Source organism: Notothenia rossii (assembly GCF_949606895.1).
Source record: "Notothenia rossii genome assembly, chromosome: 8".
NCBI lineage: Eukaryota > Metazoa > Chordata > Actinopteri > Perciformes > Nototheniidae > Notothenia > Notothenia rossii.
Window position 1 is genome coordinate 65,941,591 of NC_136906.1, and position 16,404 is coordinate 65,957,994.

General features: G+C 40.8%; 1 protein-coding gene across 6 annotated transcripts; it reads right to left on the reverse strand.

Annotated features, from left to right (window-relative positions):
* Positions 1–3,739: 3,739 nt before the first annotated feature.
* zc3h14 (zinc finger CCCH-type containing 14) lies at positions 3,740–9,456 on the reverse strand. Of its 6 annotated transcripts, none has more exons than XM_079646288.1 (17): positions 9,280–9,456; positions 8,515–8,557; positions 8,311–8,425; positions 8,136–8,176; positions 7,621–7,795; positions 7,198–7,519; positions 6,929–7,089; positions 6,085–6,185; positions 5,842–6,000; positions 5,616–5,693; positions 5,348–5,504; positions 5,048–5,253; positions 4,792–4,942; positions 4,517–4,701; positions 4,345–4,424; positions 4,063–4,169; positions 3,740–3,940 (listed from the first exon to the last, which is right to left on the reverse strand). In XM_079646288.1, exons 1-17 carry the CDS (start codon positions 9,313–9,315, stop codon positions 3,937–3,939), a joined length of 2,121 nt encoding a protein of 706 aa, XP_079502414.1. In that variant the 5' UTR covers positions 9,316–9,456; the 3' UTR covers positions 3,740–3,936. The 6 variants fall into 6 exon arrangements, with proteins under 6 accessions (XP_079502414.1, XP_079502415.1, XP_079502418.1 ...); XM_079646289.1 differs by having other exon boundaries at positions 5,625–5,693; positions 6,929–7,092; XM_079646292.1 differs by having other exon boundaries at positions 4,562–4,701; positions 9,280–9,455.
* Between the last annotated feature and the right edge of the window lie 6,948 nt (positions 9,457–16,404).

The following is a 16,404-nucleotide window of genomic DNA, read 5'->3' on the forward strand; positions in this document are numbered from 1 at the left end:
CTAAGAAAATATCAGGCGTCTATAGATTCATACTGAAATGACAGACAATTTTATATTGCAGAACAAATGAAGGCATCAGTAAAGAAATTGGAAGTTTCACATCCACCCCATCTATTTACAATGTGCAAATGAAGGCTACTGTATGTGTACTGTCCCAAACAATTCATATCTTGCTTGTGTTGTTTTAAATGTAATAAATGATGATGCTTTGTTATAAGACTAATCAATTGTTATGTTAATCAATACATAATGACTAGTGTTGGGTTAACATTACTAAGGTGCTATACTGAGTAAGATTCTACATGTCACAGAGCAACGTTCATGCTGCTGATGAAGAATAATACATAATGACTAAAGTGGACCATTGACAGACAAATGAAAACCACAAGATCACCTAAAGAGTTTATTTTTAGCATCATGACAGTTGTTACTGACCACTAAAATCAAAAGGAAAAGCAGTGGAATGAATCAGGTCAATACAATCATCATGAAATATGACATGTTCTGTAAAAGTGATGCTGATGATAAATGCACTTTCCTTTGGCACCCACAGTTATTAACACCCAGGAGCTTGCAGCTTCTTGTATACGTGATAGACAGAAATAAAGAATCTAAAAAGGAATAATGGTGACCTGAGCCCCTTTCTGTAAATGCAACCGAAGAGACAGAGAAGAAGCACAGCAGTGACGAACAAGACATTTATGGAACATTGTTTTTTACAGTTCTTGCTACCAGTGATAGTAAAGCTGTCGATAGGTTGGAAGGGATTTACACGTAGAGGCTTGGAAACACATTTTAATGCAGCCTAACAGACGCTAAAAGCAATACAAAACTGGAATGACGTTTTTTAAAACAGCGGGATATGTTCATTTAGTTTCCTGCTCTGCATGAACTTTGTTCACCCGAGCAATTGTGATCACATGAGCCACTTCACCAAAGCACCTTTTCTAAGAGCCACTGAGTTGGCACATTGTACACACAGATTACAGAGAACTGAAGCCCCAATAAAGAACAAGATGAAGACAATCAGATGAGAAATGTGTAAACACTTTACATATTAACTAACAAAGTCTATAGACTAGTTTTTACAGTGCCACATTTCAGTATAATAAACCACCAACAAGTAGGCTATGTCCTGCTGCAGCATATTTGAATATACAGTTTTACTATAAGACTATCAGTGTTGTTGATGTAGTTTCAGGTTCCCTCCAGGTGGAGGCAGTGTAGGACACGCAGTTCAGCTGCTTCTTGAGGGTTTTTCATGAGAATAAGAAGATAAAAAAGGCAGTGATGAAGCTGCTGTGTGGTGGAAAAATATAATGTTTGAGTGTCGTGTCGTAGTAGTATTTTATTTTTGAGTTAAAAAGACTGGGTCCCGCTGTATTACACAGGCTGCTCTACAGCGTCTATTCACAGGCGCGATCCCACTACTGAGCGGCACGGGGGCTTTGGCCTGCTCCGTCTCCGGCCTTGGCCGATGCACCCCTCCTTAGACGACCTGGTGGTCCCGGGCTCCCCCAGGAGCACCATATCGATACCGAACTTAGTGCGGACACCCGATCGGCATAGTCCGCTGCAGCTCAGATCTCCTGAGCTCAAACGCTTCGCCAGCCTCAGCCTCCCAGTAACTTGGATTACAGGCGCGCGCCACCGCACCCGGCAAGAAATAGACTCGCTCATAGGGCTTTTGAATTTGACAAACGTGACGTAATCAAGCCGCAGCTAGAGCGGCATCTAGTGGCTGGAAATACAGCTGCAGCTAAAGAGATAAAGGATCAGTTTTATTGTATTATAAACGTCACCCAAAAAGTAAAGAAATGTGTGTTTGGTAGATTCTTTATTATTTGTAATTGGCAATAAATATACTGTTGTAAACGTAAAGCCTGTTTTCTTACCTTTCACATGGAGCCACATTTGTGAGGAACAAGCATGTGTGGGATGAGCAGCAGAGCTGAGTGGGGTGCGCCCATGAAAGATGAAAGATCTCCTCTGCCAATGCCAAACAGCTTTTTCTTTGCTGTTGACTCGTGTTTGGTGGATTGGATGATTGAAGTCAGGGCCAAGTTGATTCCACAAGTGTACAATGGGGTTGTGGTCACGTCAGGACTGAAGGCAGGCCATTCCATCTTCTCCACTCTCAAACTCTGGAGGAAGTCTCTGCTAATCCTCGCTCTGTTGGGGGGCGAGCGATGTCATTTTGGAGTAAAGATATGTGGGTCCCATTCTATTGAGATTTGAACATAATGTTCCTCCACATGTTGAAGTTCCAGTCTATGTGGGCCTCATGGCAGCCCTACGAGACCGGAGATGGGATGCTGTTTGGCATTGATATAGGAGATTTGTCAAATGGGCGTAACCCACATTCATCGCACAAATACATGTTCCTCACAAATATGGCACCATTTGAAAGGTAAATAAACTGGCTTTCCAACGGTATAAGATGTATTGCCAAGAAGCATTGTTACAAAAATAAATAATCTACCAAGCACAAATGTCCTTACTTTTTGTGTACATTTTATAAAATCATCCTGCAAAGGTTTCGTTAAAGTTAAAAAGATTAGTGACATCAAAGCTTATTTTTGGTGTGAAAGATATTCAATAATATAGGCCTATGCAGTGATACCAAAATCATTATATGAATGGTCTCCGATAACACTACAAGTTATTTTGAGAAAAAATGCTTTTGCATGTTTTTGGATAAGATAATCCATTACTTCACTATTTGACAGTGCAGATACCCTTCACACCTCAATGATCCCCTCCGCATTACACTACATTAACAAGTTAGACAAAAGCATTCCCTTTGCATGGTTTAGGTGTCTGGACTGCTGGCCAGCGCCACACAAGTGTCTGTATCTCTCTATTATAACCAACAGGAGACCACTATTTGAATCATTATTACTGATAATATCTCGTAATATGCAATTATACTCTACTGTGTGTAACTTGCTGATTTGCTGAACTATTAACACTAAATCACCCTGTTCAGTCTCCCTACAGAGCAAACCTATAAAATAAACACTATATTCCGGTTTTCATTTAAACACAACCGTGTTATCACATCCTTTCTAATGAAATAAGTTGGAAAGACTATATTTTTCTAATTGAACTCTGTCCAAAACATAAACTACCACTAGCAGACGTCTACTCGCCCCCAAGTCATGAGCGCAAATAATATTGATTAGAAATTGTTTTCAATTCCACCTCGAAACCTCCATTCTGACGTGATCAAAAGTAACTTGGCATGTTTTTTGATGAAATAATAATACACAAAAAGAATTATTAAAATGTTTCATCTGTCTGATGACAGATTAAACATTTTAATAATTATTTTTGTTATTTTATATATATATTATCATATATATATTATATATATATTGTTATTTAATGTTTAAAACAAATTATTTGTGTTATTATCTCATGGTTTACCAGTAGGGAACAACTATATTTTTCAATGTCAACAGTGAATAAAATATTTCAGCTTACTAGAAGAAAATACATTCCCTGTGTTTTCTTTTTAAAACAACTAAAATTGTTTTGTTCGATTCATTGCATTAACATCTGCTGCTTCAGGTGACTTGTCTTATCCTTTAAGTGTCCACCCCCGTCACCGGCTGTCTTCCTTGAAATGGCCGCATCTTTATTTATTACATTTCAAAAATAAATATCATCAGTCTGTGGTGAATATCTGCGTGAACTATACAATCGAGAACATGAGATAAATGATGAGATGACAAAGTTAAAGTTCACTGTGAAGTTTTTTAATATTCTGAGAGCACGAACAAAAACCATTTCGTTTTACAAAACAACTTAAAAATCAAACCAAACAATACATTAAAATGAAAGAATTAAGAAATCTATAGAAACAGATAGAGATCATCTCTCGTAACTTCACATTGATCGTCCCCAGACTTCTGTCAGGCTTTCTGGACTTTATTAGCTGTGAGAGAGGAAGACAAACAGTATTAAGTAGATGCAAACATTATAATGAATATGACGACAATCAAAAAATTGCTTTTTTAAAATATTATTTTTAATTTGGGACAAAACTCATTCGCTCACCTGGTCTGCGTCTTTGTCCACTTCAGGGCGTGTCTGGGAGGCAGAGACGTGGTTGGGTGGTAGAAAGTACATCCAGAGCGTTTACACTGCGCCCCGAAGCGACAAGGCTGTAGGTAAATATGAGGAGCAAAACAAAATGTAAGACACCCTAAGTTTTGTGCACAATGTCGAGACTAGAGTACATTTTAAACTTTCAAATAGAAGCACTTTCCCCTTAACTAAATCCAACATTCATTTAAATTACCATTGAAGAGTGTTACAACAGCACTTTGTAATGTTTACCTTGGGATGATAAAACGGACATTCCATCTTCTTGCAGTCTGGGAAGAAGCGGCACACGCTGGCGGTTTGCACTGGCTGCACTGCTGTGAACACAAAGGGTCGAGTTAGAGGTGCAGAGAGGAAGACCTTCACACCCCCATTATGTTTGTGATTTACTCAAGGAGTCTCTAACCCTTTAATACGTTATATAAACTGTGTTGTAGGCCGAAAGAGGTACCTGGCCTCGGCGGGGGGGCAGCTGGGCTTCTTCTGCTGACATGAGTGAAGGGACAGTCCGGCTTGGCACACCTGCCGTCGTATTTACAATTAGGATGCACGAAAAGGCATTTGTCCCCAAACTTGCAAGAGGGAAAAGTCCTTCAGGAAAAAAAACGAAATCACGAATAAGTGTTGAGTGATGGCTGAAAAACACATTTCTTCAGTTTATTAACCAACAACAATACTCACTTGCACTGTGTGGTTGGATGGTGGTACGCACACTCATCTCCGATTTTACAGACCGGCCAAAACCTGCAGCGCTCCGCCCCCTTCTTTTTCTTTAAAGGGCCAGCATCGTCTTCCTCCATCTCAACATCCATCACATCGTCCATCACATCGTCTGTCCAAAGAAGACATTAAGTTAACCCTTTACTGATGCACTTCGGAACAGTTTCAAATGCGCCTTCAATGTAAGGAAACAAATTATCTTGACGGAAGAACACACCTTCTGTTGACCGGACATATCCCTGGAGTCTTTGAAGGATGCTGACTTTGGGCTGCCTGTTGGCTTGGACGGTTGCCTCGGTGACCTTTGTGGGCGGTCTCACATCATCCAGCTCCATCTCAGAGTCCGCAATATTTCCCAGTGGGCTCGGTACCCCGTCTAATGTCACTATGAACTTAGGGCTGGCAGAGTCGCCCCCCTCTTTACTGGTGTGAGAAAAGAAAAGAGAGGGAACATGTGACAAATGTATACATGCAAAGAGCTGAGGAAAAACTCTTATATGTGTGTGTGTTTGTGTACCTGGCTTGAACCATGCGTGGTAAAGCAGCCTGCAGCCCTTTGACCAAAGGACGCTGCTGACTTTTGGCTGTAGCTTCTCCCAGCTGCGGTCGACTCACTATGAAGGAGCGGGTATCAAAGGGCTTTGTCTCACTGCCAGCCACAGCGACTTCCACACCTAGAGGCACATACAAATGTCAGTTAATAAAGATTTTTGTGAGAGCAACTTTTTATTGTAACACTTTTCTTAAGTTGCCCCATAAAGAAGAAAGTTCTCAAAAAGACTCACCATACTCACTCTGCTCTCCTCCGTCATTGCTCTCTACTAGGTCCAACTGGAGGCGTGAGGCTAAAGATCTGACTGGAGCTGTGAGGAATAAATCAGTGAGTCATACGTGGTGTAATGTCATTTTAACTCACTGCCTTCCTGTAACTCTGCCTTTTGGATGGCAGGGTATTTCAAGCATTGCTCTGATAAAAGGCACATCATATGTTTCCACTCCTACATATCCTACCAGGCTCTCTGGAAGGAGGCAGCGCTGCAGGGTTGTAGGACTGGACTTTGGGGGCCAGGCTCTGGAGGTGCTCCTGGACCAGCTGGATGGCTGCAGTCATCTCATCAGTGCTGGCATTGCGAGTCCGAGGCGCCACGGGAACAGTCTGCCTCTGTGGTACTGGGAGGGGAGAGCGAGGGGTTAATGTAAGAAAGGGATCAAGGTGACCGAGCTAAATAAAAGAGTGTCCATGGCACTGCATACTTGTTGGGTAAGCTGTAGTTTTGTTGATTGAGTCCTGAGCCTCAGAGATGGCCTTCAGTATCAGATTCCTGTTGGCTTGCTTGGCTGGAGGGAGAGTAGGTCTGAAACAAAAACACCACAGTAATGCTTAGGGTAGAGTTATGATTCCCTGAAGTTGTAGAAACAGCACAGGAGCTCAATCATGTATTGCTGTAGACAAGGCTGTCATCCAAAAATATTCAATACACCTAAAAAAAAACGGTGTACCGTCTGCTCCAAACGGTTTCATTTGCTGTATGTAAGACACTGACCGATATAGAATGTTCCATTGCTATTGCCTCTCACTCCTGTCTCATGCAGGCAAACGGCCTTGGAGCTCTAACATTCTTTCTCCACAGCCGTGTATTGTTATGACCCTGAGAGTTGATTTGACTTGCCCACAACATTCATAAACAGTCTCTTCTTCACATAATAACAGGACAAAGTTGACACGGTGCCAGAGAGCAGTATAGACATCCGGGGGTCCATCTCATAAGGCGGATATAGCTCCCAGAGCTTGCTTTGACTAGTTATCAAACGTGGATTCACTCTGAGTAATAGTTCAATATTGAGAAGCTATGTCCATGTGAATTCTTTAACCATCACTTCTACTAAATCTTCAGTGTGTGACATCAGTTCGAAGCTGCCCTGTGTGCTCATTTAATAGATGTCAGTGCTGGAGGGTCCTTTGTTGGTCCCTTTCAGACACAGTAGAAGGTCTAATGAAGAATACAATATGGATTGTAACTACATAAATATTTGCTGCATTATTGTGGTTATTTATTAATGAATTACAATCTTGGCATTTCATTTGGTTGACACTGACTTGCGTTCTGGTTTGGATGGTAGGGACACTCTACTGGATAGGCCTCTGCCTCCATAGCCTGTATCCTCCTCTTCCATGTCATCGCTGTCTTCATCTGCCACTCTGTTCACCCGCACCACAGAACTCGCTACAGGCGCCTTACGCTTCCGTGACAACTCCTCCTGCTGAAAAAAAGACGACAAGTACATTGTTATTATGGATGCTAACCTACACTCGTCCCCCACTTTGTCAACAGGAAGTTGCTGTGTTATCTTATGGAATCACAGTACCCTACTGGATCCGGTTCTGGATGATCTGCTGCTTCTGCTGTCCTGCTGTCTGTAGTGAGAGGATCCTTCTGAGGGCCGACACGAGTCGGCAGAGCTAACTGATGAATACTTGCTCTGACCCGGTCGGTAGATTTCTGCTGTGGGTCTGCTAGGTGCCCCGCGTGGTCGTCCATGGCTGGTGGCGATTTCTACAGGTTCCTCAGCGATGAGGTCATAATCCATGTCAGGTTTGATGTCAATAATGGCCTCTAAGGGGAGCGGCTCCATGAGGGGCTTCACAGTGGAGGTTAGACGAGAAGAACTCTTCTCCAAGCTGCTTCTCCTGATAACAAACACAGGCGTATGTACATGTTTAATATGCATGTGTGCTGATTGAAACAATGAAATGTAAACAGTGAATGAAGATAATAAAAGCTTACACACCTGCTTTCATGAGCGGAGCTGGACACGCGTGCTTCAGTCCTATCAGAGTGGGAGCTGGACACCATCAGCAGCTTTAACTCCTCTGCTCTGACTTCCTCAGTCAAAGACGACCGGCTTCTCACAGCCACAGCACCACTGTCCGACTGAGGCACTGGTGTGCTGAGGGAGGCAGGCTCTGTAAAAACCATGGAGGAAGACAAGGAGAGAAATCATGGAGATAAGAAAATATAAAAGCAGTTTTATTAATCCCATAGGAAATTATTGTGCTTTAAAAAATTAACAGAGTAATACAGTTATGTATAATATTTAACACAAACACCACCCCCTAACAGAGAGACAAAAAGAGTAAGCGACATTTATTAAAATAGGTTTACTAGAATACAAAAGTAATAATATGCATGATAGCTGGTGGGAGATAGCTACAGGCTTTGTGCATTCAGTAAGTGGACACAGGTTATCTCCATCTGGTTAAAAATGCAGAAAATCTTAAATGTATATAAATTAATCCGACTTACCGGCTGCAACTGTTCTTAACTTCTCGAGGACACCCTGTAGCCTAAAAATAATAAACAGATGCATGTTATGTCAAGAACTGAGAGAATTCTTGATATTAATAATGTTACTTGACAAAAAACTATGTGTAATTTAATCAGACTGGTAATATACACTTTTGGTCTGCTTTCGGCGTACCATATTGTGAATTTACTAGTGTTGTTGCCAAGAAAAAGAGATAGGTCGTCCGCCATCTGCTGCGAGGTTTTCTTGTTTGCGACCATCACCATGATATAATCAGGAAGCTCTTCATCTAAAAAGAGAGGAAACACAGACAGAATGTTATGTCTCATCCAAGCACCAGTCGTCCATAAATACAAGATCTGCATCGTATTTGCTTACCAATATATGCACCGAGCTCTTGAAGCTTGCCCTTGATAGCAGCCTGAAACAGACCAAAGGTATAAATGTTATTATATATTTAAACATGTTTTGATAAGCCCCTTTTTACACGGATATATATTCCATTCAAATAGCTTTATTAGAATGACCATAATGACAGTATTGCCAAAGCTTTGTACAATTGCAACATCTATACATAAATATACATTTGAAATGTACTGTTCAATTCATAACTAAGTTGAAGGAACACAAGTAAGAAAAACAAATGTTGAGTCAGTCAATTAATAAAATACATTATTAAGAAAATAATAAGACAAACTGTCTTGCAAGAATGCAGCTTCGTTTCAGTCCCCGAGTAATATTTATAGTTTTTAAATAATTGAGGCTGCTCAGTGCTCACTATAGAATTTTGGGAATAATTATTTACGTTTAGGTTTGAATTGTGTACATTGTGTGAGAAAGTGCTGCTCCACATATCAATCATTCGCTATAGTCGTTCTAAACTATCTAAAACTATCTCTACGTATCATTATTACGGGGGTTTCCTAAAAAAAGGGGGGAAAAACCGATAACAAATTTGTATAACTAACTACTCGATACTGTATCAACTAATAAAGCAAACCTTTGTCGGCCTTGAAAATAAAAACCATGTTGCCACTGAGAAACACAAGCTAGCCTGCTAGCAACGTCTTTGCTACACTAGCCTAAACCACGAGCCTTAGCACCGCAGAAAATCACTCATATTTAGCTTGTAATGTCACTCACTCTTATTTTCTTGCTGATCTCTGTCCCAATCTCCATGCTTGTCGTTTTATTTAACTGAGTAAGTTTTAAAAGGAACAACTGTTTCTTCTTTTACAGTTTATCCGTTAACCAAAAGGGGCAATTGTGACGTCTGATCACGTGACTGACAACGGTAGCCGAACGGGGACAAATCTTCTTCTTCAACGATTAGGTGTATTACCACCACCTACTGGACTGGAGTGTGGAGACGCCAATGGGCAATTACAAATGATCAGTTTTATTCTCGATGCTCTTAGGAAATCAATTGAAGGCTTTCTAGGCCGTTTGCTTGCAAAACTTACAAGTAATGGTGTGTCTTTCAGCAATTTATCCTGAAATAATTTCCCTTTTTCTTCATCACGCTATACTTCTTCAGTGTAATCAAAAATGTGTTTTTTAAAGAGTTTGCTACAAAACCAAGGAGGAAATTTTATGTGATAATTAGAGTAAAACAAAGATATGCAGCTCAAATAATAGAAGAAAATGTTATCAAATGTTTTTGTATTGTTATAATTATTATTGTTATAATGATCCACAGGATGGCGTAAGAGACTTTTAGAAAACAACACTGTCATTTTTCTTCCCCTCCACAAGGACATGGCATATCTCACAAATGAAAATAACTCAAATAAACAACGATGAAAACTTATTTAGAAACTTAAATGTGGAATTTTTGACATGCCATTCAATTGCATGTTTGTAAACAACTTGGTTATCGAAAGACACATCTAAATGATTAACATTTTAATATTAGTCTAAATTCTGCTTAACTTACATGATCCTCAACTTTGCACCTACTTAGAAAAGTGTCAATGGATCACCTGTAGCTATATTATGGGGTGCAATTACAAGGAATTTGTGTTTCAGAGACAAAAAGGTATTCAAGTAGCCTAGTCCATGCTTTTCTTAAAACATTTATTTATTTTTCCTTTCATTTTAAATATTGTTTAAATGCTGTATTTTAAAGCACGTGTCTTTGACTTTCTAAACTTCAAAGCTGTATGTTTCCTTCAGATATTATTTCCTGTTTTGCAGCCCCTCAATGCCAACCAACAATGACGGGAAGGATCTTGCTCGCCGTCTAGACGAGCGTCTTAACACACACAGCCACAGCCGTCTTCTCTGTCTGCTTTGTTCACACTGTCTGTGTGAATCAATGCTGATGCACAAATTGTTTAAGGTGTAAATACAGCAACCTTGCCTTTCTTTCAGAATCACTTCAGTTATATATGAATTGTCACTGACCTCTCATAACATTCCTGTTAATAAATGCCTGTTTCATTATGAGGAAAATGTTTTGCAGAGAACATGTTTGTTTTTTTAATACCACAACACAGAATGCATTTCTCACAGATAATGACAGTTTGTCCCCAATTCTCTTTAACAACAGCACACAACTTATTTCACTCAGATTGGCATCGCACACCAACCTAAAACATCTGGAAGAAAATAATGACTATCTTCTCTAAAATCAATTTTCAACAGGGGGATGTAGAATTCTCCAATCCCTCAAAAACCAATATAAAGAAAGACAATCACACTCTAAAAGCAACTTTTTAAGATGTCAAAAAGAAAGTTCTTTGCGGCAACACATTTTCCAGCTAATTGAAGAGGGTTTTAGACCGTTTTAGAGTTTTTCTTCGGACGTATATGCTATTTTTGTCAACCCCTAAGAAACAGTTTATCGCTAACAATCCAATTAATCGGACAGAAAAGGGACACAAAACTGTATTCTGAAAAGTAACTAAAGCTGTCAGACTAAAACTGGGGAGGGAAGCTTATGTATCCCTCATGGGAAGTATTAACTGTATAAAGTTGCATTAAATGAACATGATGAAGTGAAGTACGAGTATCTAAAATGTATACTTTAATACAGTACTTGAGTAAATGTATTTATTTAAATGCCCACTCTCAGTTTTGTCAACCTTTACCAAGTCAAACTGGTAATATGTACTGCTTAGATCTTATTAACAATGACAGTGTGGGTTATTCATTCATACAGATGGGTTTATTGGTTGCAAAGCACAGGACCAAAACGTTCAACTGAGTCTTCATGTCATGTATTCTTACCAGGAAATCAAGCGCTTATACTAGAGCAGTGGCTCTCAACTGGTGGGTCGCGACCCAAAAGCGGGTCTTTTTATTTTTGGAAGAAAGTCAAACTTTTATTTTGAAGTGCCGATTTTCTAACGCTGTGCAAGCAGTAGGCGTTGGACTGGAAGTACTGGAGACCATAAACGGCGTTCACACCGCAGTACTTTTCCCACCGCAGTGCTTTTCCCACTTTAGTTCCGATATAGTTCCGAAATGTCGCGTTCACACCAAAAAGAGCCGGAACTAAAATCAGAACCTTTTTTACCCCCTTTTCCAGAGCCGGAACTAAAATCAGAACCTTTTTTACCCCCTTTTCCATCCCTGCTAGAGAGCAGGGACTTTCGTGGGAGAAAAAAGTTCCTATGTCTGATTGGCTGGGCGGAATGCAAACCACGCCCCGTAAAACTCCCAAAAAGTTTTATGAAGCCCCCATTTTATTATACTCGCATTAGCATTATTAGCATTAGCCCAGCGCACAAACGCAGAGAGACTAACTTATGGCAACACAAAATAAAACATGGGAGCGGTGGAGATGAGGAGGTGTCGGCGTTCTGGCGATTTACTCGGAAGGCTTCGTCCCAGCAGCATCTACTGAAGCCAGTCCCCAACTCCGGGGACTTCCGGCCGGGGACTTCGGGTGGCAGTATACGCCGTGAAGTTGTTTGCGGCCTGCCAGTAAACCCAAAGCAGAAGAAGAAGAAGTGACGTCAGCGGCTTCATTTGCCTAATCCTTCCCCAGGAACTTATTCCGGTGTGAACGCGATCTGTACTTAGTCCATGAGAACTAAAGAGTTCTCATGAACTAAATTCTCATTAACCTTTGTGGGAAAAGTACTGCGGTGTGAATGCGCCTATAGCGGATGTTTTTTCGAGTCTTCTGGCCAATCAGAATCAAGATTGTTGCCGGAAGTCCCCACGGAGAATAACTTTCCGGTAGAGCTATTCTTTATACATCCATGGGTTCAACTTCAGATCAAAATGAACACACAATGAATTATGAACCCCGGTTTGATTATTGACAGGTCACAGAACAATGGGGCTATCTACCCTTATCCACAGTAGGCGCTTTCACACCGCAGTACTTTCCCACAAAGGTTCATGAGAACTTAGTTCATGAGAACTCTTTAGTTCTCATGAACTAAGTACAGATCGCGTTCACACCGGAATAAGTTCCCTGGGGGTGGATTAGGCAAATGAAGCCGCTGACGTCAGAGTAAATCACCAGAACGCCGACACCTCCTCATCTCCACCGCTCCCATGTTATATTTTGTGTTGCCATAAGTTAGTCTCTGTGTTTGTGCGCTGGGCTAACGCTAATGCTAATAATGCTAATGCGAGGATAATTAAATGGCGGCTTCACAAAACATTTTGGGAGTTTTACGGGGCATGGTTTGCAATCCGCCCAGCCAATCAGACATAGGAACCTTTTTCTCCCACGGAAGTACCTGCTCTCTAGCAGGGACTGAAAAGGGGGTAAAAAGGTTCTGATGAACTAATTTTAGTTCCGGCTCTTTTTGGTGTGAACGCGACATTTCGGAACTATATCGGAAATAAAGTGGGGAAAGTACTGCGGTGTGAACGCGGCTAATAGGCGCTTTCACACCGCAGTACTTTTCCCACAAAGGTTAATCAGAACTTAGTTCATCAGAACTCTTTAGAACTAAGTACAGATCGCGTTCACACCGGAATAAGTTCCTGGGGGAGGATTAGGCAAATGAAGCCGCTGACGTCACTTATTTTTCTTCTGCTTTGGGTTTACTGGCAGGCCGCAAACAGCTTCACGGCGTATACTGCCACCCGAAGTCCCTGGCCGGAAGTCCCCGGAGTTAGGGACTGGCTTCAGTAGAAGCTGCTGGGACTCCCAGCAGCTTCTATTGAAGCCTTCCGAGTAAATCGCCAGAACGCCGACACCTCCTCATCTCCACCGCTCCCATGTTTTATTTTGTGTTGCCATAAGTTAGTCTCTCTGCGTTTGTGTGCTGGACTAATGCTAATAATGCTAATGCGAGGATAATAAAATGGCGGCTTCATAAAACTCTTTGGGAGTTTTACGGGGCGTGGTTTGCAATCCGTCCAGCCAATCAGAAATAGGAACCTTTTTCTCGCATGAAAGTCCCTGCTCTCTAGCAGGGACGGAAAAGGGGGCAAAAAGGTTCTCATGAACTAATTTTTGTTCCGGAGGTTTTTGGTGTGCACGCAACATTTCGGAACTATATCGGAACTAAAGTGGGAAAAGTACTGCGGTGTGAAAGCGCCTAATTTAAAGTAATTCACACAGACTATCTCCTCTTTACTCTTCTCTCTGTGTGGAGCAGCAAGTTCAGCTGTCAGAACAAAGTGAAAAACTAACAATGGCATAACATATTATTAATATGTCGGGTAGTAATAGATTTATTTATTTTCTTCTCAGAGTGTACCAGAATAGTTTATATGTAAGTATTTCTAAAAATCTCCTGGGGGAGAATCGCCCCAGACCCCCCTTCTAGGGTTTGTATTTCATGTTTTTCACATGTGGTGAATTTGCAGGATTGGCTCCAAGTCTGCCTTTTTATTGAGTACAATACAAGTGTGCCTTTTTATGTTATACAGTTCAGCTTTGATTATAGAAACTTGACCATCATCTCATTAAACCTTTTTTAAAAGCATACTTTAGTTATGTGAAAGCATATAAGGGATATATGCAATGTACTTCACTTTAATTAATATTGTATGCTGAAAAGCGTATATTACAGCACGATTTTTTGTTGAATAGATTTGAGTGGTTCCAAATTTCAGGTCGCGATTTATTGACAAAGGAAAAAGGTGGGTCCCGAGGACTGACCAGTTGAGAACCACTGTACTAGAGTGTAATGGTCCCCTCCATAATTTGTCCTGCTACTTTCCATTTATCTCAAAGGGAAGCAGGAGCGGCCTAGTTTCCTTTTTTAGTTGTTTTCAATGGGAATGAAAGAGAACTTTGAACGGACCTGCACTATGGCAGAGGGAAATTTCACTCAAGGCTCCTTCTCATTGTTGTTACTGTCTTTAGTGCTTAATTGGATCAAGGCAGAGGCATGACCTCTGCTCTGACCCTGTAACAATGGTATTGCACAACATCCATCAGCAGAGCCATAACAGCTCTTGTACTGTACCATCACAAGCAGCCAGTCTGCCCTTCACAGGTTCTCAGGCATGGTAGTGGAGTATTTTTAACAGCCAATGAAAAACCCTCTTCTGTTCAAGATCCCCGTGTTATTTCAGTGCAGCGACAGGGGGTGCATGCATATTGATCATTACATGGGCAACAAATATGAACATGCTCTCATTTCATCCCACAATCTTACTAACTATCATATCATGATCATAATCATATCCTAGCCTCATACATAATCTGGTTGGATGAGATTGTTATTAATCTTCGAATGAAGATTTGTTATTTATAAACCCTTGAAATGTTTAACTGACAGTGTATTATGATCTAATATAGAATTGTTGTTTTCTTAAAAAAGGGGACTTTTCAATTTTCAGTTTGAACACAATTATTTTGTTGTTCGAGTGGACATTTACATGGACATTTTGCCAAAAAAAAAGAGGCGTCACATACGATAAAAGTGCAATCAACTTCTGAGAATTGTTGTGTTATTATAAGTGCAGCTACATTCAGCATCTGTATACTGTGTGCATGTGTGACCACAAATCTGCTCTGGCTGGCATTCCCTCCTCAACAAAGAGAGGACTGCGGTAGTTCTACTTCCCCTTTCTCTGAAATGTTGTCATAAACTAAGAGACTGCACATCAGCTGACAAACTTCTGTGAATATTTCAACCGCATGGCTATGATGACAGTAGTTCTGCTACCGAGGCCTCCTACCTCTTCCTGACCCTGACACAAAGTGAAGTGCTTCTCTTTCCTCCCTCTGCAACCGCTTCAGCCATTAAGGAAAGTAATACTCTTTCAGTGTCCCATTGCAGTTTGGATAGGACAAGATTCTGCCTCTAGGCTGGAGAGAGTGGAAAAGAAAGGATGGAAAGGTAGATTACAAGGGAGAAAAAAACTTTAACAAAGAAGTGCACAGAGAGATAATTCATGGCACCTGCTCTGACAATGTCCCGAAACCTAATACAGGCTTTCCTGGACAAGATGACACCTGTATGAATAAGCTGGTGCAGCTGGGTGTCGGCACACAACCACATTTTCATATTGCACACACCACAGAAGAGAGGACTTGCATGCATATAGATTCACACAGTGTAACAGCTGCGCAGATTTAGTGCACACTTAGTGAGCGAGAAGTGGTGTCAGAAAAATTAAAGGGAAATTATCGGTTTGCTGCAAAACACAAAAACATTAAGCATAGTTGAAAAAGCTCCTTTGAAACCATGTGTGCAAAACAGATCCTTTTCTTTTAATTGTCGTTTTGTGGATTATGTCAATAGAGATGTTGAGGACAATACACAAACAAGCTAAAGGGTTAAATCAATTTTGATTTGTGACATTTAAGCAGCAACGCTTTTATTCATTAGTCTGGCAAGGAAGTGAAGGCCCATTACGATTTATAGCTGCTCTAATCACAGTTGCCAAATCTGCTGGAGGATCGGTGAGAGACTCGGTGGGTCACTGCTGCATGAAGTCTGGATGAGTCAGAGTTACACAGCTGGCAACACTTTCCCATATCCATCTCTGTGTTGTGTAGGAGTGCAGGGCAAGTGTTGAACAGTATATTTAGAGAATTATACAACCTGGAAAGGGGTCTATATACTTTGATATTCATGTGAATGTTCATGCTCTCATTATAACTGAGCCCCCTTCTGTCTACACAGGATATAGATACACAACCCAGTCTCACGGCATTTCGGGTTATAGTCACGAAATTAATCTATTGATTCGTGTTCACCAACACGATTTTCGCATTTTTTTTCGTGTCACACAGAACGATTTTAAAAGCAATGTAAATAATAACAAATTTGAAGGAAAAAGAGATTAAAAAAATATAGATGTCAGTATCCTGACACAGAACGGTTTTAGAAGCAACGT

Bases quoted from the DNA above. Each gene is read 5' to 3' on its own strand.
- zc3h14 (XM_079646287.1), bottom strand. From the start codon at position 9,315: ATGGAGATTGGGACAGAGATCAGCAAGAAAATAAGA. The intron at 8,177-8,310 runs GTACGCCGAAAG...TATTATTTTTAG, and splicing joins ACTAGTAAATTCACAATATG to GCTACAGGGTGTCCTCGAGA. The intron at 4,702-4,791 runs GTGAGTATTGTT...TTTTTCCTGAAG, and splicing joins CATCCAACCACACAGTGCAA to GACTTTTCCCTCTTGCAAGT.